Genomic DNA, 21,012 nt, shown 5'->3' on the forward strand with positions numbered 1-21,012 from the left:
GAAAAAATTGATTTTATTCGTTTATATTTAAGATTATAATAAATAAACAAAAAATTATATATTAAATAATAATGTATTCTTTATAAAAATCAAATTGTAAATATTCTTAAATAATATTTTTCAGAATAATTATTATTATTAACTATCATTATGATTCTAACAAAAATATTTTTTTTTCAAGTTTTGGAACTGAAAAAAAGAAATCCTTCATTATATGATCTAATTCTTCCAAAGCTAATTGAGCATGTAAACGTAGTATTGTATCCTCATCGTTATCCCGTAAATATTTAAGGCCACGATATAAATCAACCAAATCTTTACTGAGACTTGTTAGAGTATCTTTTCCAAGGCCACGAAGTAACAAAGTACTAACCATAACTGCAGCTCGTCGACATTCGGGATTTTTATCTGTTTTTATAATGCAACTAATGCAATAGATTACCTAAAAGTATTATTAAATTAAAATTCATTTGTAATCGAATTTACACAATTAATATCTAATTACATTTTAAAATGTAGAATGTTTAATTAAGCTTTATATTTACATAAATTTATTTATTATATATTTAATTACAAACTAATTTTTTAGATATTTTATTAAACATACCTCAATGACAATATCTCCTAATCGAAAACCTAAAACCTTACACAGTTCGCCTAAACAAGAAAGACTAGATGCACGTACTAAACAATCTAAATCTTTTGTAGCACATAAGAATCCATTTATTAAAATATTTTTATAAGCTGATGCCATTTCACCTATTGAATTATATATAAGTTGAAATTTTTATAAAAAAATTGTAGAAAAAAAGAATCATAAGATATACCTAAATTTCTCGTCACTTTTACAAGTATTTCTCCCAACTTGGTTCTAGTTTCTACAGTTATTTCTCTTGCTGAAATACGTTGTGGCATATTAATATATTCCTGTACTAACATTTTGATAACTATTTGTGGATATGAAGTGGCTAAAACACACAATCCATTAATTGCTGCCAAATATATAAATGAATCTTCATGTTTCAAATTTTCCTATAATAAAAAATTGACAATATGCATATAAAAAATACATTACAGAAAATTAAAATTAGAAAAATTCTTTTTACTAAACCTTAAATAGTTGTAAAAGAATTGCTTTTCTAGCAATTGCATATGGATCCATATTTTCAATCAATTTGGTAAGAATTATAAGACCATGTGCACGCACAGGTAATAATGGATCTGTAAGATCTTTAAGTGCTTGTTCAAATTTGTTCAATGATTTACAATTCACTGAGAGATCCTCATAATGTTTTTGTTCAGATTTACCTTGAGTTTCAATCAATTTTATCAATTCTCGTATTAATAATAACAATTGTGATGAAATATTGGAATTACAACATTCTTTTAAGAATATTACAAAATCATTGAATATTGTCCAATTTAAAGGTTTTTTTCTTTCATTCAAAATTATTTTTATTAACATTAGACTGACATACAAAATTTCACAATCACTTTCATCTGAAGAACTCTGATTTTTTTTAATATATTGATTAAATAATGATTTTATAAAACAAAATAACGATATTGGATTTTCAACTTGTGCTTCTTGTACTGCAGATATATTAGCTAAATTTGATAGAAGTTTTATAGCTGCTAATTGTTTTTTAATTTTATCAATTATATCATCTTCTGTTTCTAATAAATTTTGCTGATCTAATTCTATAGAATTCGATAGAAATTTTAGTAAATAGGAAAATAATTTATTTGATAATACTTCTATAGTAAATGTTAAATCAAATAAAGTATCTGCAAATTCTTCATATTTACAAGTCTCATCAATTCCTATAATTTCAATTCCACCTGATGGTCCAAATTTTGACTTTAAACGATTTCCATAATTATTAGTTATATTATGCCCAAGAAATACAGCAAAAAGATTATTTCTTAATGATTCTTCATATAAAAGTAATAATATAAGTTGTTTAATTTTGATTTTCTCTGCACAAACACTTTGCCTAAAATTATTATATAATGAAAATAAAGGAACAGCTACATGTATTAAAAGTTCACAAGGTAAGTGTTTAAATTTAGCTTCCACAGTTATAAAACATTTTGTTAAATTTTCAATGCATTTTTCTACTTCATTTTCGTTTTTTAATACATTTTGATCATTTTTTGAAATTTCCAATAATGGACTACATATTACTTTTATAATATTTTTAAAACAAATATTAGCATTATATTCATAAAGTGCAATAATGCAACAATTTGCTATTGTTGTTGAATGTTTAATTGATGTTGATGTTAAAAGATTTAATAACTGAAACAAATATAATTTATTCTAAAATGAATAACTATTTAAGAAAATAAACTGAATTATTTGTAAATAAATTTATAAAATATACTTGTGTACATATGGATTCATAATATTCATTAGAATTATTTCCGTGTGATGTAGCTATTAATCTGGAAATAATATCCAATTTATCCCAATGTTCTCCAAAATCCAATACATCTTCACAAATAGCAGTTATGATTGAAATAATTCCATTAGATTGCATAAGTTGTTGTAATAGATAATGACGAGTTTTGTGTTGGAGCCATTTTGGTGCTCCTTTGATGCCCAAAATTACCATTAATTCTTTCATGCTTGTAGATAAAGGACAAATATTTAAGAATTCATGAAGCAAACATATAAAATGTTCTTGATCTTTTTTTAATTCATTATATAAATCTTCAGTCATTATAAATTCATCCTTGCTTTTATTTTCTGATTGATTAAATGTATTCTTTTTAGATGGTTTCATTAATGGAGCATAACTTAATTGTAAAAGTGCAGCTAATAATGGCCCTACTTGAGCAAGTATTGCAGGACGAAACATAATTTCATTGTATAATTGTATGAGAGAATTAACTGTGAATTGTAATCGTTTATATTTCTAAAACAAAAGAAATATTTTAAATTTATTTTATTTATGTCTTGTATTATTATATTTATATTTTAATTAATTTTTTAAAATTCATACTTGTAAATCTGTTAATTTTTCATTATAAATTAAAGCTCTGGGACATAATTTAACCATGTCAACTCCAACTCCAGGTAAAAGACAAGGTATAATTCCCATTGCTGTTATTAACTCTATACAAATTTTTAAAGTATGGAATTGTTTAACACTAAATAAAGATTCATTATTTGTAGAATCATATATATTTATATTTTGTAAAATATGTATAGTAATACATATATATTGATATCTAAAAATATAATAAATATTAGATATATATATTAAATTTAATTTAAACTATTTTTATATATTTTTGTAAAATTTTAAATAATTTATAAAAGAAAATTATCTTTTTATAAAATAATCTTACCTAATATCAAGAGATTCATCTTTATCATAAATACTGTTATTTAAGAATTTTTTATTATTTTTCATTAAAATTCGTTTTACTTTTTGTAAAATATATTGCAATCTTTTGTCAAAATCTTTAATCTCTTCTAAAACATAAAAATTGTCATCAAAATTTGTTATATAATATAATATGATATAAAATTTATTATTGCTTTATATAAAATGTATAAAATATATTATCATACCATTTTCAGTCTTATCAATAGTTATCAAATGAAGTAATATTTCATAATAATCCATCTTTATTTATTCAAATTAACCTATTATTTAAAATATACATATATAAATTATATACAAACACAGTTATTTTACTTACTTACTTCACATTGTGTATATTTATAGTACTTACAAGTATATATATGTCAAGTTCAACATAACCTATAAAGATAAGATATTTATATTTTAATAATTGATCACTTTTGTATAATTAATCACAATTGTTTTAATATATGATTTTATCGTACTTTTATAATATATTAAAATTTAAAAAATGGGAATTACTATTTCTTCTAACAATTTTAATAGCACTAAAATGGTCCACAATCATTACATTTCGACCAGATATGAATCGTTTAATGGAATTACATAAATGTCCATTATGTTTTGGTACTTCTGCATGCAATTATATTCATGAAGTAGATATTACATTTCATGATTTTTATTCCGTGTTTTCTTATTTTTTTGGAGTAAAAAATGTATTTTTTGGCTCTTTTAATAAAAATAGAGTTGTTCTAAAGAAATTGGCTAAAAATTTTGAATTAGATGAATTTGACAGAATAGTTTGTGAAAATAAAAATATTTCTCTTATTTGTCCAATAAATATAAAAGATGTAAATGATAATATTAACATCAATTTTCATAAATTCATTGAAAGAGAAGTCAATTTGAATTTTATAAAAAATAATTTTAATGGTTTAAAACTTTGTCCTACAATCCAACATTTAGATAATTTTTTAAAAGATGTATATCATAATAAAAAAGATATTCATAAAAAAATATTTGATATTAATATCTGGACACTAATTGTTCTTAACCCTGAACCTCTCTTTCTTCAGGTATATTATACATATATTTGTACATTTTCATAGAAATAAAAAATCTAATAAAATTTAATAAAAAAAAAAGCTTCATAGAATAAAATAGAAAAAGTAAAATAAAACAATTTATATTTATAGATATTATCTGCAGATAAAGAGTGGCCTGTACCAAAATATTTTGGTGCTTGTGGACGCATTGTAATTGAGGAATATATTGGATTACCATTAACTGCATATTATAATGAACCATGGTTACATAGAGCAAAAATAGCTTCAAGTCTTCTAGATGCAGCTTACAAGTTTACATATAAAAACAAAAATTTTGGTTTTTATTTAACTGATATATCTGCTGATAATATAGCAATTGATAAGAATAATAATGCAAAATTTATAGATTTAGAAAATATCATTGTTGTTGATAAAAATATTGCTCCTGCAGGTAATTTAAAAAAAATTTATTATTAGAGAAAGAATAAAATATTATATAAAATAGAAAAATTAGATTTCAAAAAATTATTTAAAAATTTTTTATATGTTATTTAGAAAGATCAACTACATGGAATCAATTACAAGTAAATACTGAAAATTTTAGTTGTTCAGAATGTCTTGCATTTTCTTCTGTTGATATATGTAATCATAAATTTAGTGATCACAATTACTATGCAATATGCAAGGTTGGTTTTTATTATTAAAAAACATAATACTAATTTATTATACATTTCAAAATTATTTTTGATAAAAAATTTTTTAGTTTTATATAGAATATTTTATATTTACAGATATTATTAGCATTAAATATAAATAATAATATACTTCCTGGTGGGCTTTTACATGATATACCTGTAGAAATATTAAAAAACTATCCAGATGTGCAAAATCTATTACAACAATGTGTAAATCCTGTATCATCTAATAGAATATTAGCTGGAATACAATTTAAAAATCTATTAGATATTATAATACAAAAATCAAACATAAAAATATAAAAATTAACTAAATATTCAATTAATTATATTAAAAATATTTAAATTAATTCCACAAAATCTCCATATATAATTAATATTTGATTTTCTGTATATATAAATAAAATGTAATACAATATAAGTAAAAGATGAGATTGAAAAATTATTCATAATAAAAATAATAATTTTTTATTGATTATTTTTTATGTTTCAAACAAAATATATTAGAAATTTATATAATATAATATTGAATTATTTACATGTTTTTATTTTTATAAATAAAAGAATTAAACAAATATAATAAATAAAAAAATAGATACAATAAATAAATTTTATAAAATATAAATTTTTATATTTTTTTTTATTGTTTTTCTTATAAAAATATTTTCTTCTTATTTTTTCTTTATAAAAATTCTTACCTTTATAAAAAACTTTTTTCTCTTATTATAAAAACCAAATAAAAATTAATATTCAAAATATTTATAAATATCTTATTTTAATATAAAATGAAATAAATATATTTATTTTATTATCAAACAAAATTTTATATACATTAAATATTTATATCTAATAAATGCATAAATTAGTTATCTAATAAATATATATTCTACAAATGTTTATTTTTTATTACTTCTTATTATAGAATGCACTTTTCAAAAGTGCTTTTTTTTATTTTATTCTACAATTAATTTGTAAAAAATAATACTATATATCTTTTTTTAAAACTTGCTATCTTGCAATGTAATAATACATAAAATTATATGTCTTGTAACAATATATTATGTTTAACAATTTGATTTTCTAATATTGATATCTTCTTTTGTAACTTTCTAATTATATCTTCCTTTTCAATGATATCATTTTTTAAGCATGTTATCATTATATCTTTATCTTCGTTTAAATCTTGTAATAATTGATTAGTTGATGGTCGTTTTTCAGGATCTTCTTGCACTAATTGACTTACTATATAAGCCTAATAAAAATTTATCACTTTTATTTTTAAATAATTTTTTTTTGAATTAAAAAAAACATAATTATTTTAAAAGCATACCCATTTAGGATAAGTAACAGTTAATGAAGTCGGTATTTGTCCTTTTTTCAAATTATTAATTATTTCAATTCTTTCCATACGAGTTCTTGTATGTACTAATAATTCTAAAAGTACTATGCCTAAACTATATATATCACTCTGAAAAAATAAGAATTATTCGAAAATATTTTTTAAAATTCATATTTTATTCAAACAAGAAATACCTTAGGATCACATTTTCCTTGTAATTGTTCTGGTGCAGCATACATATGTGTTCCAAGTATTGAATGATGGTTTTCTTTTTGTAATGGACAAGCTAATCCAAAATCTCCTAACTGTATTTGTAATTGTCCTGACGTTGAAATAAATATATTACTTGGCTAAAATAAAATAAAAAATTTTATATATTATTAAAAAGAAAATAAATATTTATGTCACAATTATAATATTATATAACAATTAATATTAATAACAAATTAAAAAGTAAAAATTTATACATATTAGATAATAAAATAAAAATACTTTAAATATTTTATTAAGTTCTATTTTTATTTCTTTTTATTTTACCTTTATATCATGATGCACAATTCGACGAGAATGTATGTAATCTAATCCATAAATAATTTGTGTTAATATAGCAATAATTATTGCTTGTGGAGATGTTTCTATCCTTTCATCAAGCCATTGCTGAAGTGTTTTTTCACAAAGAGCCATTTGAATATATAATGTTGTATATTTTTTATTCTGTAAATATATAATAAATATATGATTTTATGTATTTTTCAAGTAAAATCAAAATAAAAAATTAATTATAATGAACAATAATAATATATACCATTTGGGACATATATGGTAAAAGTATTTTATTTTTACTGCATTCTTCATTTGAATTACTGCCATCACTATAACTTATATTATTTTCTATTTTATTATTTTGGTGTTCACTATCACTTCTAAAAGATATACTATTTGAATTAGTTTTCTCTATATTTTTATTAATATTTTCTTCTATGACAAGTACTTGTTTTTCTATAATAGATAATATAACAAATAATGCATTTAATATTATCTACACGAATAATATATGCTAATTGAGTTATATTAATACATACCACATTTGTAATTTTTTTGTTTATTATATTGCATTGATGTATAATGTTCATCATTTTCTTTTAGATTTTGACTCTCAGTATCAGAACTCTGTGGACTTTGTGACTTAAAATATCGATTTATACATGATTTATATCCAATTTTTCGTTTATCTTCTATAGAACTTAATTTGTTTTGAGAATAATTTGGGGATACTAAACATGGTATAGAAGTTGAAGCTAATGGAGGTTCAATCCATGCCCCTTTATATGAAACTATATTAGTATGATTTAATTTAGCAAGAGTTTTCACTTCTTCAAGATGTTGCATTATATTTTTAACTCTATTAGAATGTACTATTATCTTTTTAATGGCATATTCTACACCATCAAGGCGATTTAAAGCTTTAAAAACATTACCAAATCCTCCAGATGCAATAAAACTTATTTCTTGAAATTCTTTATGATAACGAGACCATTCTGTCATTAATGGTCTGTACAAAATAAATACATAAAAGTTGAATATAATATTATTTTCTTATAAATTAAATTATATATAAATAAATGCAATTTAAATCAAATTTTACCTTGGAATTTGTAGTGCATTTTCACAACCAATTGTTGCTCGTGCAACTGTAAATAAATGATACAATGCTTGTTGATATTGACCTCTTAATGGTTCCAATTCAATCATATTGTAAGAACTATCAATTATTTTTAATTTATGAAGTCTATCACAAATAGCTAAAAATAAATATAAAAAAAAATTATTTTATTATTTTATTATTATTTTATATTATAAAACTAATTAGAATATTACAAAATTAAAAAATTTATAAACATATTTTGATTTTTTGATATTTTGATATTGTTATTTTTGTTTTATAAATCGTTAATATTGTTTATTGTAATGTATATTATTTAACAATAAATGTTTATTATATATATCTTTCTTAAAACCTTAATTACATTACCAAAATACAATTTATTCCTGCGTTCTGAATCATCTTCAAATAACATACATGATTGCTGTATAAGTGATTCAATTAAAAGACTTGTAGAAGTTGTAACTATGCTTACAATTTGTCCATTATTCTTATTTTCATTATCTACACATACTGTAGATTTTGCATCATTACCTAATAATAAAACCATTATAATTTAATTACAAAAATTTAACTACAAAAAATGTATAAGATCATATAAAAAATATTATATGATTATATTAAAATTATTAAAAGTTACATATTTAAAATTATTTAATATGGATATCTATTATTCAAAATTTTTTGTTTCTTTTGATTCTTTTTAATAAAAATAACTAAATTATTATTTTAGAAAATAATTAATATAAATAATATAAATAATAATTACTATATAAATATAATATATATGAACTTTTATATACTATAATTCTATTTCAAAGATGTTTTAAAAATTGCGCGGTATCTTAAGGTTATGTTACCCTTATCAAATGTAGTTACAGTAGATAATGTATCCCAAGGGTTAATTAACGATGAATTATTATTTTCCATCTTTAAATTTCTTACATTTCTATAGTGGCACTTTTATTATTGTAAATCTGAACATAGATTTATAAATTGTAATATCCGTAATGTCCGTCTTATATTATATTTGTTCAATAAAATCAGAGAATATAAAACAATAGATCATATGTTTAAATTAATATTATTTATATGTATATATATATATATATATATATATATATATATAATTTCGAAATATAATAGCATTTGAATTAATAAATTTCAAATTATTTATATTTTGTAAATGTCATTAATATCTTTTTCAAATAATTAATATATAATAAAATAATAAATAATAATATTGTATTGAATATAATAATCTTATAAATAAAAAAATTAATTTTTAAATTAAAAAAAAAATTTTTTTATCTAGAAAATAATTCTGTAATAATTCGTGTTTATGTAATTTATTATGATACATATATTATTACAATAGAAATTTTATAAAATTGCGAGAGCTCAAAACTATAGTAATTTCTAGTAATTTAATTTATTGCGCTGAAAGCAGAAATTATAGTGAAAACTGTATACTGTGTAACTATTTAAAATACTAGTTAAAATATTTGTATAAAAGTGATATTTGAACTATTTATTAAAAACAATATGAATTCAATTAATTATAGATATTTTATAATAATTTATAATAATGTTATAAATAAACAATATTGCTATAAGACAAGAAGTAAATATAGATAAGTATTTTATTTAGTTTTTAATAGAAAATAAATTCTTTTATAAATTTTTATATTTAATTATTTCAAAAATCTAATAAAAATAAACAAAAATATAAAATATATATAATAAATTCTATAAATATAAAAAAATGTATTATCACTTTCATAATTTAATTTACATTTTTTTTCTAAAATTTATTTTATAATATTATATTTATTAATATAATATTAATTATTAGTTAATAAGTTAAGTTTATTGATTGTTATATTAATTCATAAACGATATATAACGATGTAAAATTTATCATTTAAATAATATAAAATTATCATCAAATTTTAATGTAATTAATTTGTACATATAATAATATATATTATTGATATGTTACATAATTAGAGATATGAGAGATATGAAAATTTATAAAAGTAATTTTTATTAATTAATATAATCAATTCGTAATATATTAATTTTATTATTATAATATTATTATTATAAAATCAATATATATATATATATATATATATATATATATATATATATGTACGTAACTTTTGAATTATGTAATATTGAAAAAAGATAAATACGGAAGAGAAAGCTAAACAATGTCATGTTGGTATTCATACGACCTTGAAATATAATATACCTTGTAGTGCAGTTGGTGGCATACATGTTACACGTGGTATGAAGTTATTGACCTTAGAAATGCTTTCCACTTTCTACTTAATATGTTCACGCTGATTTGACCTTCTTTGATATTTCATCCCTTTCTTTACACATACTTATATACGGCATAAAATATTTTACATATGTAAAATAATTATATTATTAAATAATAATTATATAATTAAATATATATATATATATAATATTGAATAATTAATTATTTAAAAAATAAAATGAATACAAAATAAATTAATTTTCATAAACAATTTTATATTATAGTGAAATAAACAAAATATTTTAATTAAACATTTAATGTATATTTGATATATATTTTTATTTCGGTGGATTATAAAAATTGATTTTCTTTTTGTGATAATTATTTACAAATATAATGACGTATAATGTTCATAAAGATTCTAGATTGAAAAAATAGTAATATTAATCATAAATAATAATTCTATAAATATTTAAATGCGTCTGTATAAGCAATAAATATTTAAAAATTAATCAATTGAATTAAATATAATATTTTATATTAAATAAATATATTAAATATTTTATAAAATAAATAAATTATATTAAATATAATAATCAATAAAAAAATCTAATTTTTTTTGCAATTATTTTTTAAATTAAATTAAATTAAATTCATTTTTTAAATTAATTAAATTAAAATTGTTTAGCTATTAAAAAAATTAAATATATATAAATAAAATAATAAATAAAATATACATAATAATAGATAATACATAGAAAATATAAAAAAACTTAGTTAGGGATAATAATATGCTGATGAAGTATAATATTTTATTGTTATTGATTAAACAAAGCAAATATTAATATTCAATCAATATCATATCATCAATAATCATTTTCAGTTCATAATGAATAATATTAAAACTTTTAATAATATTAAAAGTTTTTCATTTATCATAATTTTTCAAATCGTAAGTTTGTTGGAAGAATACAATTGATTAATAAAAAATTACAAACATTGATAAAAATGAATTAGATTATTTTTTCTTTGTTATTTTGATTTTACACAATCATGAGTTATTTCTAAGGTCGCTACTGGCATAGCTTAAAACAAGTCGCGTTAAGATTGGTCAAGGTACGACATCGCTCTAGAGTTGATTACTACCTCGACCCTAACCCCACTACTCTCTTCTCCCCGCTTTCGAGTTTCGTAGCTGGTCCATACCCCTACCACCTATCATTCGACCTCTTCTACCTTCGATGCTCGGAACCCTTGTCGATCTCGCCACGACCCCGACACTGCGTGTGTTTTGAGCCACGTAAGTCGTGTTGACCCACGTGTCTTTACAGGACTGTATTTGTATAAATAGCAATAAATTGTATAAATAATTTGTATAAATAATAATTATATTTTTATAAATTTTTATTGATTCTATATCAAATAATTATTCATTAAATATGCATATATATTTATTGATAATCTGTTTAATATTTGTATATAATTATATATATTATATATTATATATAATTATATTATATATATTATATATTATTGTTAATTGTTGTCAAAAATAAAATATATTAAACTTAAATATATTAATGAAGCAAAATTTCAATAGTATTATCTTATCTAATTAAATATTTGAAAGGAAGAAAAATACATTATATTAATAAAAAAAAAAATGTAATATATACTATTATATAGTATATAATAATTAACATTTTAAATAGTAATCTTATCTACATTCACGACAACGTCAACATATTTTATCCTTCGAATGAGCTTTAAAATTATCATTGATTAACATATTATGTAATATTTTAACGTATCTATTGTTATCTTTGTTTGTAATAGAAATATGAATGCGCAATAATGATTGCAAAATGTTAATTTTGAATTTATATGAATTTGATATTTATTATATTAATTACAATTATATTTTTTCTTTTCTTTTCGAAAATATGTTTTAAAAATATTTTTTACAATACAATATCTACAGAAATTATCAACGATAAAATTAATCTAATACCAATTATGATAAAAAATGAAATACTTCATATTGAAAATGTTTGAATGGCTTGTCAAGATTGAAAAAATATTATTTTCCTGAATTTAGAAATAATAAATATTTTTCAAGTGTTGAATTTCAAAGATATAATAATATAATACGATAAAATCAAATTTGAAAGTATACTATCCAATATCTGAACATATATCGATTGTTGTCAGAACATGATTACAAATATTTTCAGAAATTAAGATACAATTGTACATTAAGATACAATTCAATATATATATATGTATAAAACTAAAAAAAAACTCAAAAGCTAAATAAATCAATATACATATATAATTGTATATTGATATTTCTACGTAAATAAAAATTGCATATAAAAATAATAAAATAAACAATAAATTATAATATTATTATAATTATATATATAATTATTATATATATATATATTATTATATTATTTCTAACTAAAAATTTCAATTTTATTTTATTTTGAATTTTATTAAGAAAATTATGATTTTTTTCAAAATCAGTTTAAGAAATTTTTTAAAATGTTTTTTAATTTCAATAATTATTTATCAATTTCAATAATTATTTATCATAGAATTAATATAAAATTAATAAAGAAAAAGTTAAAATATTTAAAAAAATTTTGTTAAGTTCCAACATCGTTAGATGCGACAGTCAATGTCGTTGCTACCGTCACTGCTATCACGTATACATTACTACAGACTCAAAAGCACCACTACATAAGAAGAAAAGAATATAGCACAGCCGTCGTTCTTACTGCCGCACGCGGCGTCCAATGCCCTGTCCAGAGGCAGTCGTCGTGGTTTCCACTCGGCACACGTGCACCGCGCGCAGTGGGTCATTGCTCTCCTCTGTTGGAAAGTAATATCGTTACAGCGCACAACACTTGTCCGAGGCATGATCATCACGAAATCGAATAAAATTGTCCAGAATTAATTACTTAATATGTACTACTAGATATAAAAAATAATATTATTTTTTAATATTTTTATATTATTAATTACTATAAACTTCTTTTGTCATTTTTTTGAAAAAAACACAAACATAATATATTGTATATGTATAGTTATAATAATAAAGAAATAAAATAATAATATAAAATTACTTTTGAAACAATAAAAGCAATGATAATCAAACAAGGATATTTAGACTGATGAAAACTACAAGAGAGAAAGAGAAAGTATGTATGATCATGAATTCACTAATACATTTGTATCACTAATACAATTGGATTCCACACAACTTTAGATGACGACCGTAATTCATATATATAACGTGCATACATTCATGTAAGTTGTTTTTTTCTCATCATTAATAATCATTTTTTTTCAATATATCAATATTTTTATATTCACAGAATTTTTTTTACTTTTATTAAAATATTCGGTTCCTTATATTTTTAAAAATGTATCTGTATAAACATTGAAAATTAAAGATTTTTTTTTCTTTTACTGTGTTTATCATATTATGTTAATATTTAATTTTTATAACATAGTATTTCAAATTAACATTAACATTTTAATACATATGTATATTAATACATATATACATTAAAATGAAAGGAAGATATTATGCTATTTTTTACTACTATTTACTTTTTACATAATTTTTGTATTTTCGATGTAAATTTGTTATAATTATAAAAAATTAAATTTTTATTTAAATATTACTATACATATGTATATATATATATATATATATATATATATTTACATCAAATTTAAGTTAATTCATAAAATAATTTGACGTAAATACTAAAAAAAATAAAAATTCAGAATTAGTTCATATTTTGATTATTCGACTATATATGATAACGAATTCATGATTAATTTATCATAACGTGCTGTGGCGTCACGTACGCGTGTGTATAGGATACGGACGCGTCCCTATAGACCGGAGATATCTACATCTCCGTCTGTCGGCGCTCTTTGTCGTGCTTATACCACGGGTCGGCTGAAACCACGACGACTGCCTCCACGTGCTGCGAAAAGCACTTACTCGCCCTAAATTGTAGGTCGCCGCCGTTGTGACGATGGTGGGGATAGCCGGAATGGAGGGGCAGAACCGAGCACGGTACTTCGGTCATGATCGATGATTTCCGTCGCCGTTCGGTACAGCCAGGCGGTAAACATTACACAGTACGATTGGCCGTGTCCTAAGGGTCCTTTGGTTTGGTTTTCGACTTTGAGTTTTTCGACGGCATTCAGTTGTGAGAAGTGATAAACGAACGCGACATGCGTTAAAGAGATCGTGCATACTCATTTCAATTCGTTCGGTTTAATCTTTTAAATTATTTCGTTAATTCATTTTTCAAAGGATGTTGAGTCGGAATATGGGATTTTTGGACTGTGGAAAGGTTTAACAAAAACCTCACAGGTGGGAGATTTTGACATTTCTGTATTATACATTATACGAGAATGAATGAATTTAAAATCAAAATTTTTAATTTTGAAATATGAATATTGAAAATGATATATAAATTGATGTTTTTCGCTTTCTTTTTCTTCAATTAACTGAATTAATCATATAGTAATTTCATATAAATTATAAAATCAGTGGATTTTCTTAATAATTTTAATGTTTATTAATTTTAATATCCGATTTATATAAAATCCCATTGTATAAATGTGTAGAACGATTGAATTTATATCAATAAATTGCAATTAAAATTTAATACAAAATTTAATACAAAACTTTTTTAAAACATTTTCAAATAAATATTTAAAAGAAGAAAAAAAAAGTAAAAAATTGCTGATATTGAAATCGATAGTTTTCTCCTTGGCCGCGAACTTTGATCGCGCTAGTAGCGTCGTTTTTCGGGATCAATCACATTTTCCATATCCTGGAAATAAAATTAAGAAAGAAAAGATAAAGTTTGAGGATATTTATGTAAAAAAGAGAAACAAATATACACAATAGATTTGTTTAGAAGAGACGATATGTAGTCACGGTCCGTGATGTAACTCAACGTCCTTACTGCGCGACGAGTTGCACGAGGTCGGTGATCGCTATAAAAAAATGCGGCGAGTACACGTGGAGGCAGCGGCAGGCGGTTTCTACCGCGACGCGGCGCGGTATTGCACCACCGCTGACCACGACGACTGCCTCATCGAGAGGCGCGCGTGCAGGTTTAACCTAGCCTTAACCTATTCTGAACCGACGACCTCGTATAAATGTGCGAACAATGTCGGATTTCTTTAATATGTTTTCTATTAGGTTAGAAATTTAAATTTAAATTTACATAAAGAATATTTCAAATTAATTTCATTGAAAATATTAATATGCGAATTTATTAAATTCAATTATATATTTGCTATTGAGATATGTTTGTTTTTATGTTGATATTTCTATAATGGTGGTAATTAAAAATTATAATACACGAAAAAATATACTATATGAATATATTATGTATATATATGAAATATATTATGTATTTATTATATAATATTATATAGTAAAAATATTTTCAGATGTAAAAGTAATCATTATTTGTATACATATTTTTAATAAATAAAAATATTTTTAGTTTTTATAATATGGCAGATTAGATATTCAGTTATTAATTTTTAATTTAAGATAATATGCATAGTAAAATTTTGTTCAATGTTATCTTTATACTTTTAACTGGAATATTTAAATAAAATTTCTAATTTGAATATGTTTAGCAATTATAATAAGATTTCAGAAAATTGTAAAAAAAATAATAATAAGTAATAATGATTAATAAATTTTTTTGTTATGCTTGTAAATAAACTTTATTAATTTTTTATTATATAAATAAAAGACAAATCTTTTCTTTTTTTTATAAATGAAATTAATACTTTCTATTTGATAATACATAATTAAATAATATTTTCTTTTAAATTAAAAAAAATTTTATATATATATGATATATTTTATCGAATCATTTAAAATTATACGTAACATATTTTTCAATTTTCCTTATTTTATCATATTATGAAAAAATTCATTATGAATAATAGATGATTAAATGATTTCTGTCTTCAATTTAATAAAGGAAATAAAAAAGTTTTGAGATAGAAGGTTCATACGTCAATAATATATACGGTTCATCATAGGGCCAGTGAAATCGGGGACGGGCTAAAGTCATAGAATGCGTGTACGCAATGCGTGCGCGTGCGTGTATACACGGGGCGTCGCACGATTCGTAGGTGTTTTTTTGGACTTGAAAAAGGGCGAGTAGTGGGGAATGGAGCTATATTACTCCGTTTCAGAATAACGCATAATCGAAACATTTATACATAGTATTTATACATAGTTGCGTTCACACGCAGTTTCTAAATAGTATCTTCTTATTTATATCAATTTACCTCATGAAAATAGTCTTCCAAAATATATGCTTTCCAAATAATCTTCCAAATAAATGCTTTTCTGTTATTATTGTTATTCTACAGGTAAATTGACCTGATGATATTTCAAATATTGTATTTATTTTTATTTTTGCCCTTTAAATTAAAGTTGATAATTAAAATTATTAAAATAAATATTTTTTATGTTTTATGAGAATATTTTTTTCATATTTACGTTTGTTATTATAAAGTTTTAAAATTTTATATATTTTGTCAATCAATTTATATTTAAAGATTTTTTAAATATTTGTAGGAAAATTTATTATTGTTTTTTCAACAAATTGTTTTAAGAATATTTCAATATTTTTTATATATTTTATAAATTTTGCAATCCACAAAAATTATATATAGTAAAATATTCATTATCATGGAATTTCTTCAATATTAATATTCAAATACATTTATTTTTATGAAAAAGTTTTATATGAATTTAAATGTTAAAAAAATTTCTATATATAAATCTATATATTCTATCTATAAAATGTTGAAAATAAAATAAAATTGTTTTTAAAATGTAATCATAAATTTTAAACATTATCTTCAGGAAATAAATTTTATATTTTAATAAGAATTATTTTATTTATATTATTTATGTTTGTAAAAAATGATTGTTTAAATTATTGATTATTATGATTGTTTAAATACTTTTTTACTTAATTTTATTAATTATAATTGTTTTTCTCGATTATTTTCAGATTTATTTGCTTATAGCAAAGAATGGTGGGTTATTATCAAATAAAACAAATTACAAATTCCACAACGATGTCGGTCAAGAATGAAATATCGACTGTGGAACCAGTAGATCCTGTGAAAAGTCTCGTATGTAGTCCGGATTTAAGTGTATTCACTTCACCGGCATGTGGTTCTGAAACATTAACAAATATTGAAGAGAAGACATACCAGTGTTTGCTGTGTCAGAAAGCCTTTGATCAAAAGAATTTATATCAGAGCCATTTGCGCTCACACGGTAAAGAAGGTGACGATCCATACCGATGCAATATTTGCGGGAAAACTTTTGCGGTACCTGCGCGACTGACTAGACATTATCGTACACACACTGGTGAAAAACCGTATCAATGCGAATATTGTAGTAAATCGTTTTCCGTAAAAGAGAATTTAAGCGTTCATCGTCGTATACATACAAAAGAACGGCCTTACAAGTGTGACGTGTGCGAACGCGCGTTTGAACATAGTGGTAAACTACATCGGCATATGCGAATTCACACCGGAGAACGGCCTCATAAGTGTACTGTCTGTTCAAAAACGTTCATTCAAAGCGGACAATTAGTAATTCATATGCGCACGCATACCGGAGAAAAACCATACGTTTGCAAAGCATGTGGCAAGGGATTCACTTGCTCAAAGCAATTGAAGGTACATACGCGTACGCATACCGGAGAGAAACCATATACTTGTGACATTTGCGGGAAATCCTTTGGTTATAATCATGTATTAAAGTTACATCAGGTATTATTCTTTTTTTTAGATATATAGATAAATAGATATAATTATTTTTTTTTTAATATTCTTAATTATTATTATGTTTTAAAAGTATAATAATAATATAATAATATATAATATATATTTTATAATATATAAAATATGTAATATATATAAATATAAATAATATAATAATATATAAATAATATATATTTAATTACATTTTTTTTATGATAATATAAATATATATAAAGTAAATTTAATTTTTTAAAAATCAAAAAATATTTTATTAATATTTAAGAATTAATATATTGTATAGATTAACAAATTACAGATTTTGTAATTTTTCAATTTTAATATATTGTTACAATAATTAATATTGTTTAAATAAAAATTGTTGCATATATATAATATAATATAATATAATATAATATAATATGATATAATATAAAATATATATAATATATAATATAATAATATAAAAAATGTTTCAGGTTGCCCATTATGGTGAAAAAGTTTATAAGTGTACATTATGTCATGAAACTTTTGGTTCAAAGAAAACAATGGAGTTACATATTAAAACTCATTCAGATTCATCAGTTGTTGGTTCTCCTCGGGATTCGCCAATTGAGCCAGAAATTGAAATCTCACAGAATAGTGTAAGCACTGGCAGTGACAAGGAAAATCACAAGACTGAAGAGCCAAACGATGAAGTTGCTACTTACGATAACACTCCACGTGATTTTCCTTATTATATGTATTCCAGAGAGCAGTATTCACAATCACATCTCATATCTAGTGAAAATAGAGACTTTCAAACAACACCTACTGTCTCTGTTGAACAGCCTCATTTATTTTTGTATCCAGAAGTTTCTTCAACATATACTGGTTTTGGAATTCAAAGTACTGATTTTGTTGGTGATTGTTCATCTCTTCTCAATTTGCCAGGAAATGATGCTCGTAGAAGAGTTGAGGCTGCGCTGGAAGCAGTTGAAGAAGAAAGGCAAAGAGAATATGGAATCAGAGTTGAAAGAGATCCAATTCTAACTCCTCCAAGTAGCAATCCTGTGAGTCCTGTACCTTCGCCAGATCCTCTTGATTTGGCAATTCCTGTACGAGAAACATTAATTCTCCCTCCAAGAAAACGGTGTAAAATGATATTAGAATCCATGGAAATTGAAAGGAATGGTCTTATTGCCTCTCAAAGACAGAACTCTGTTATTCAATTTGCAAAAGCATCATAGTAGAAGATATGGAAGAAATTAATTATTATGAACCAGTGATAATGTCATAAATGGTGAGACATAATGTTCATGAAAAAATATAAAAATTTAAGTATAATTAATGGAAGATATAGTGAGATTATCATTTTCGATCAAGTATCAAAGTTATTTTTTCTTTTAACTTACTTATCAATATTTTGTATAATATATTATATTTATATAAATTATAAACTCTAAACTATGATTTTAATTCTAATTACAAAATATTGTCGATTAATGTTTTTATTTATCTTACTATATCATTCTCACTAATTATACAATGTTGGGAATAGTGATGGGCTGGAAAAATTCAAATAATTAATATTAGAAGATACAAAAATTGTTAAATTTTTAATATCTTAACAAATTTTGAATTTTGGAATGAAAAAATTAAAATGTGATTAATAGAAATAATTTTAATCTCATCATAAAATATTGTTACAATAAATTCACATATTTTAAAACTTTTAAAACTTTTAATATTCAAATAAAATGAAGTTTTAAAAGTAAAATGAATATCAAATGCCCATCGCTAATTAAATAAAGAATTTTGCGCTTCAGAAACAACAGATATTTCCGCGAAATTTTTTTGTGGTATTATATGATCTGAGCTAATTTTGTTTCGACACAATGTTTTCTAGACATTTTAGAATTTTCTTCAAACTTTCAAATATCTTATAAAAAATAAAATAAAATAAGAAAACAATAATTTTTCTAATAATTATATTTAATTTATATAAATAATAAAAAACTTTTAATCATTAATCAAACTGACAATAACTTTTTTTGCATTTTAAACAGAGAAAGTTTGAAGAAAAACAAAAAATTATGGAAAATATGCTTTACAAGCCTTAAACGAACCAATAGAACAACGTCCAATAATTTTACTATTTCAAAAATAATCTTAAACATTTTTGCAGTCCAATAGGATTATAATTGAGTGGCCTCATAAATTTGTGAATTCAACTAGTTCTGAGAACTATTTACACATACCTCAGGTTAAACAACTTAGAACTCGCCAGAAAATCATTTATTATTTATAAATTGCCACATAATATAAAGAAAATATTAATATATTTTGTAAATTGAAAAATTATTTATTTGATATTTTAATGAATTCATTAAGAATCATAGAAAAGGTTCAAATATTAAAATATTGATCGAACCTAATAAGTTTAAGAATGAATTTAATATCAAAACCAATAAATATTTGCATAATTTTTAAAATTAAATGATTTTTTTTAAAATAATTAAAAATTTTAATTACAAAAAAATCATTATTACAGCTGGCGTGCTCTGAGTAATTTTTCATAATATATATATTATAAATATGTGTGTGTGTGAGCGTGCATATATGTATGTACATCATTAAATTGTAACGAATTAGTAAAAATAATGAATATCGCTGTGGCACAACTAGCATCATCATTAAAAAAGGCTTGAAATTAACGTGATCGAGACAATTTTTAAATTCGGATTAATATTTTAATTTTTTTTACATCAAAAGATAAAGTACAAAGAA

At 22.1% G+C, this 21,012-nt stretch overlaps 4 protein-coding genes and 1 long non-coding RNA gene across 10 annotated transcripts; 2 read left to right on the forward strand and 3 right to left on the reverse strand.

The window, feature by feature from the left end:
* Window positions 1-89: 89 nt before the first annotated feature.
* On the reverse strand, window positions 90-3,866 carry LOC122718917. 2 transcript variants are annotated; one of them, XM_043944323.1, is made up of 9 exons: window positions 3,748-3,866; window positions 3,584-3,658; window positions 3,358-3,484; window positions 3,009-3,237; window positions 2,388-2,921; window positions 1,112-2,302; window positions 828-1,032; window positions 608-759; window positions 90-442 (listed from the first exon to the last, which is right to left on the reverse strand). In XM_043944323.1, exons 2-9 carry the CDS (start codon window positions 3,636-3,638, stop codon window positions 149-151), a joined length of 2,787 nt encoding a protein of 928 aa, XP_043800258.1. In that variant the 5' UTR covers window positions 3,639-3,658; window positions 3,748-3,866; the 3' UTR covers window positions 90-148. The 2 variants fall into 2 exon arrangements, with proteins under 2 accessions (XP_043800258.1, XP_043800259.1); XM_043944324.1 differs by lacking the exon at window positions 3,748-3,866 and having other exon boundaries at window positions 3,584-3,664.
* Window positions 3,746-5,484, forward strand: LOC122718925 (divergent protein kinase domain 2A). Its single transcript, XM_043944338.1, has 4 exons — window positions 3,746-4,453; window positions 4,574-4,874; window positions 4,979-5,109; window positions 5,215-5,484. Exons 1-4 carry the CDS (start codon window positions 3,848-3,850, stop codon window positions 5,419-5,421), a joined length of 1,245 nt encoding a protein of 414 aa, XP_043800273.1. The 5' UTR covers window positions 3,746-3,847; the 3' UTR covers window positions 5,422-5,484.
* A 551-nt stretch (window positions 5,485-6,035) lies between these two features.
* On the reverse strand, window positions 6,036-9,145 carry LOC122718921 (eukaryotic translation initiation factor 2-alpha kinase 1-like). 5 transcript variants are annotated; one of them, XM_043944329.1, is made up of 9 exons: window positions 8,981-9,145; window positions 8,490-8,654; window positions 8,103-8,259; window positions 7,540-8,009; window positions 7,263-7,456; window positions 6,995-7,171; window positions 6,652-6,807; window positions 6,449-6,586; window positions 6,036-6,370 (listed from the first exon to the last, which is right to left on the reverse strand). In XM_043944329.1, the coding sequence occupies exons 1-9, from the start codon at window positions 9,048-9,050 to the stop codon at window positions 6,155-6,157; spliced, it is 1,743 nt and encodes a 580-aa protein (XP_043800264.1). In that variant the 5' UTR covers window positions 9,051-9,145; the 3' UTR covers window positions 6,036-6,154. The 5 variants fall into 5 exon arrangements, with proteins under 5 accessions (XP_043800264.1, XP_043800266.1, XP_043800265.1 ...); XM_043944331.1 differs by having other exon boundaries at window positions 9,066-9,123; XM_043944330.1 differs by having other exon boundaries at window positions 9,000-9,113.
* A 2,351-nt stretch (window positions 9,146-11,496) lies between these two features.
* LOC122718935 lies at window positions 11,497-14,376 on the reverse strand. Its single transcript, XR_006347485.1, has 3 exons — window positions 14,278-14,376; window positions 13,176-13,269; window positions 11,497-11,725 (listed from the first exon to the last, which is right to left on the reverse strand). It is a non-coding gene; the product is annotated as an uncharacterized LOC122718935 (long non-coding RNA).
* A 197-nt stretch (window positions 14,377-14,573) lies between these two features.
* Window positions 14,574-19,620, forward strand: LOC122718923 (zinc finger protein 791-like). The gene is made up of 3 exons (XM_043944334.1): window positions 14,574-14,794; window positions 17,484-18,255; window positions 18,723-19,620. The coding sequence occupies exons 2-3, from the start codon at window positions 17,506-17,508 to the stop codon at window positions 19,470-19,472; spliced, it is 1,500 nt and encodes a 499-aa protein (XP_043800269.1). The 5' UTR covers window positions 14,574-14,794; window positions 17,484-17,505; the 3' UTR covers window positions 19,473-19,620.
* The last annotated feature ends 1,392 nt before the right edge of the window (window positions 19,621-21,012 follow it).

Source organism: Apis laboriosa, unplaced genomic scaffold (assembly GCF_014066325.1).
Source record: "Apis laboriosa isolate Shangri-la unplaced genomic scaffold, ASM1406632v1 scaffold68_cov148, whole genome shotgun sequence".
Lineage (NCBI taxonomy): Eukaryota > Metazoa > Arthropoda > Insecta > Hymenoptera > Apidae > Apis > Apis laboriosa.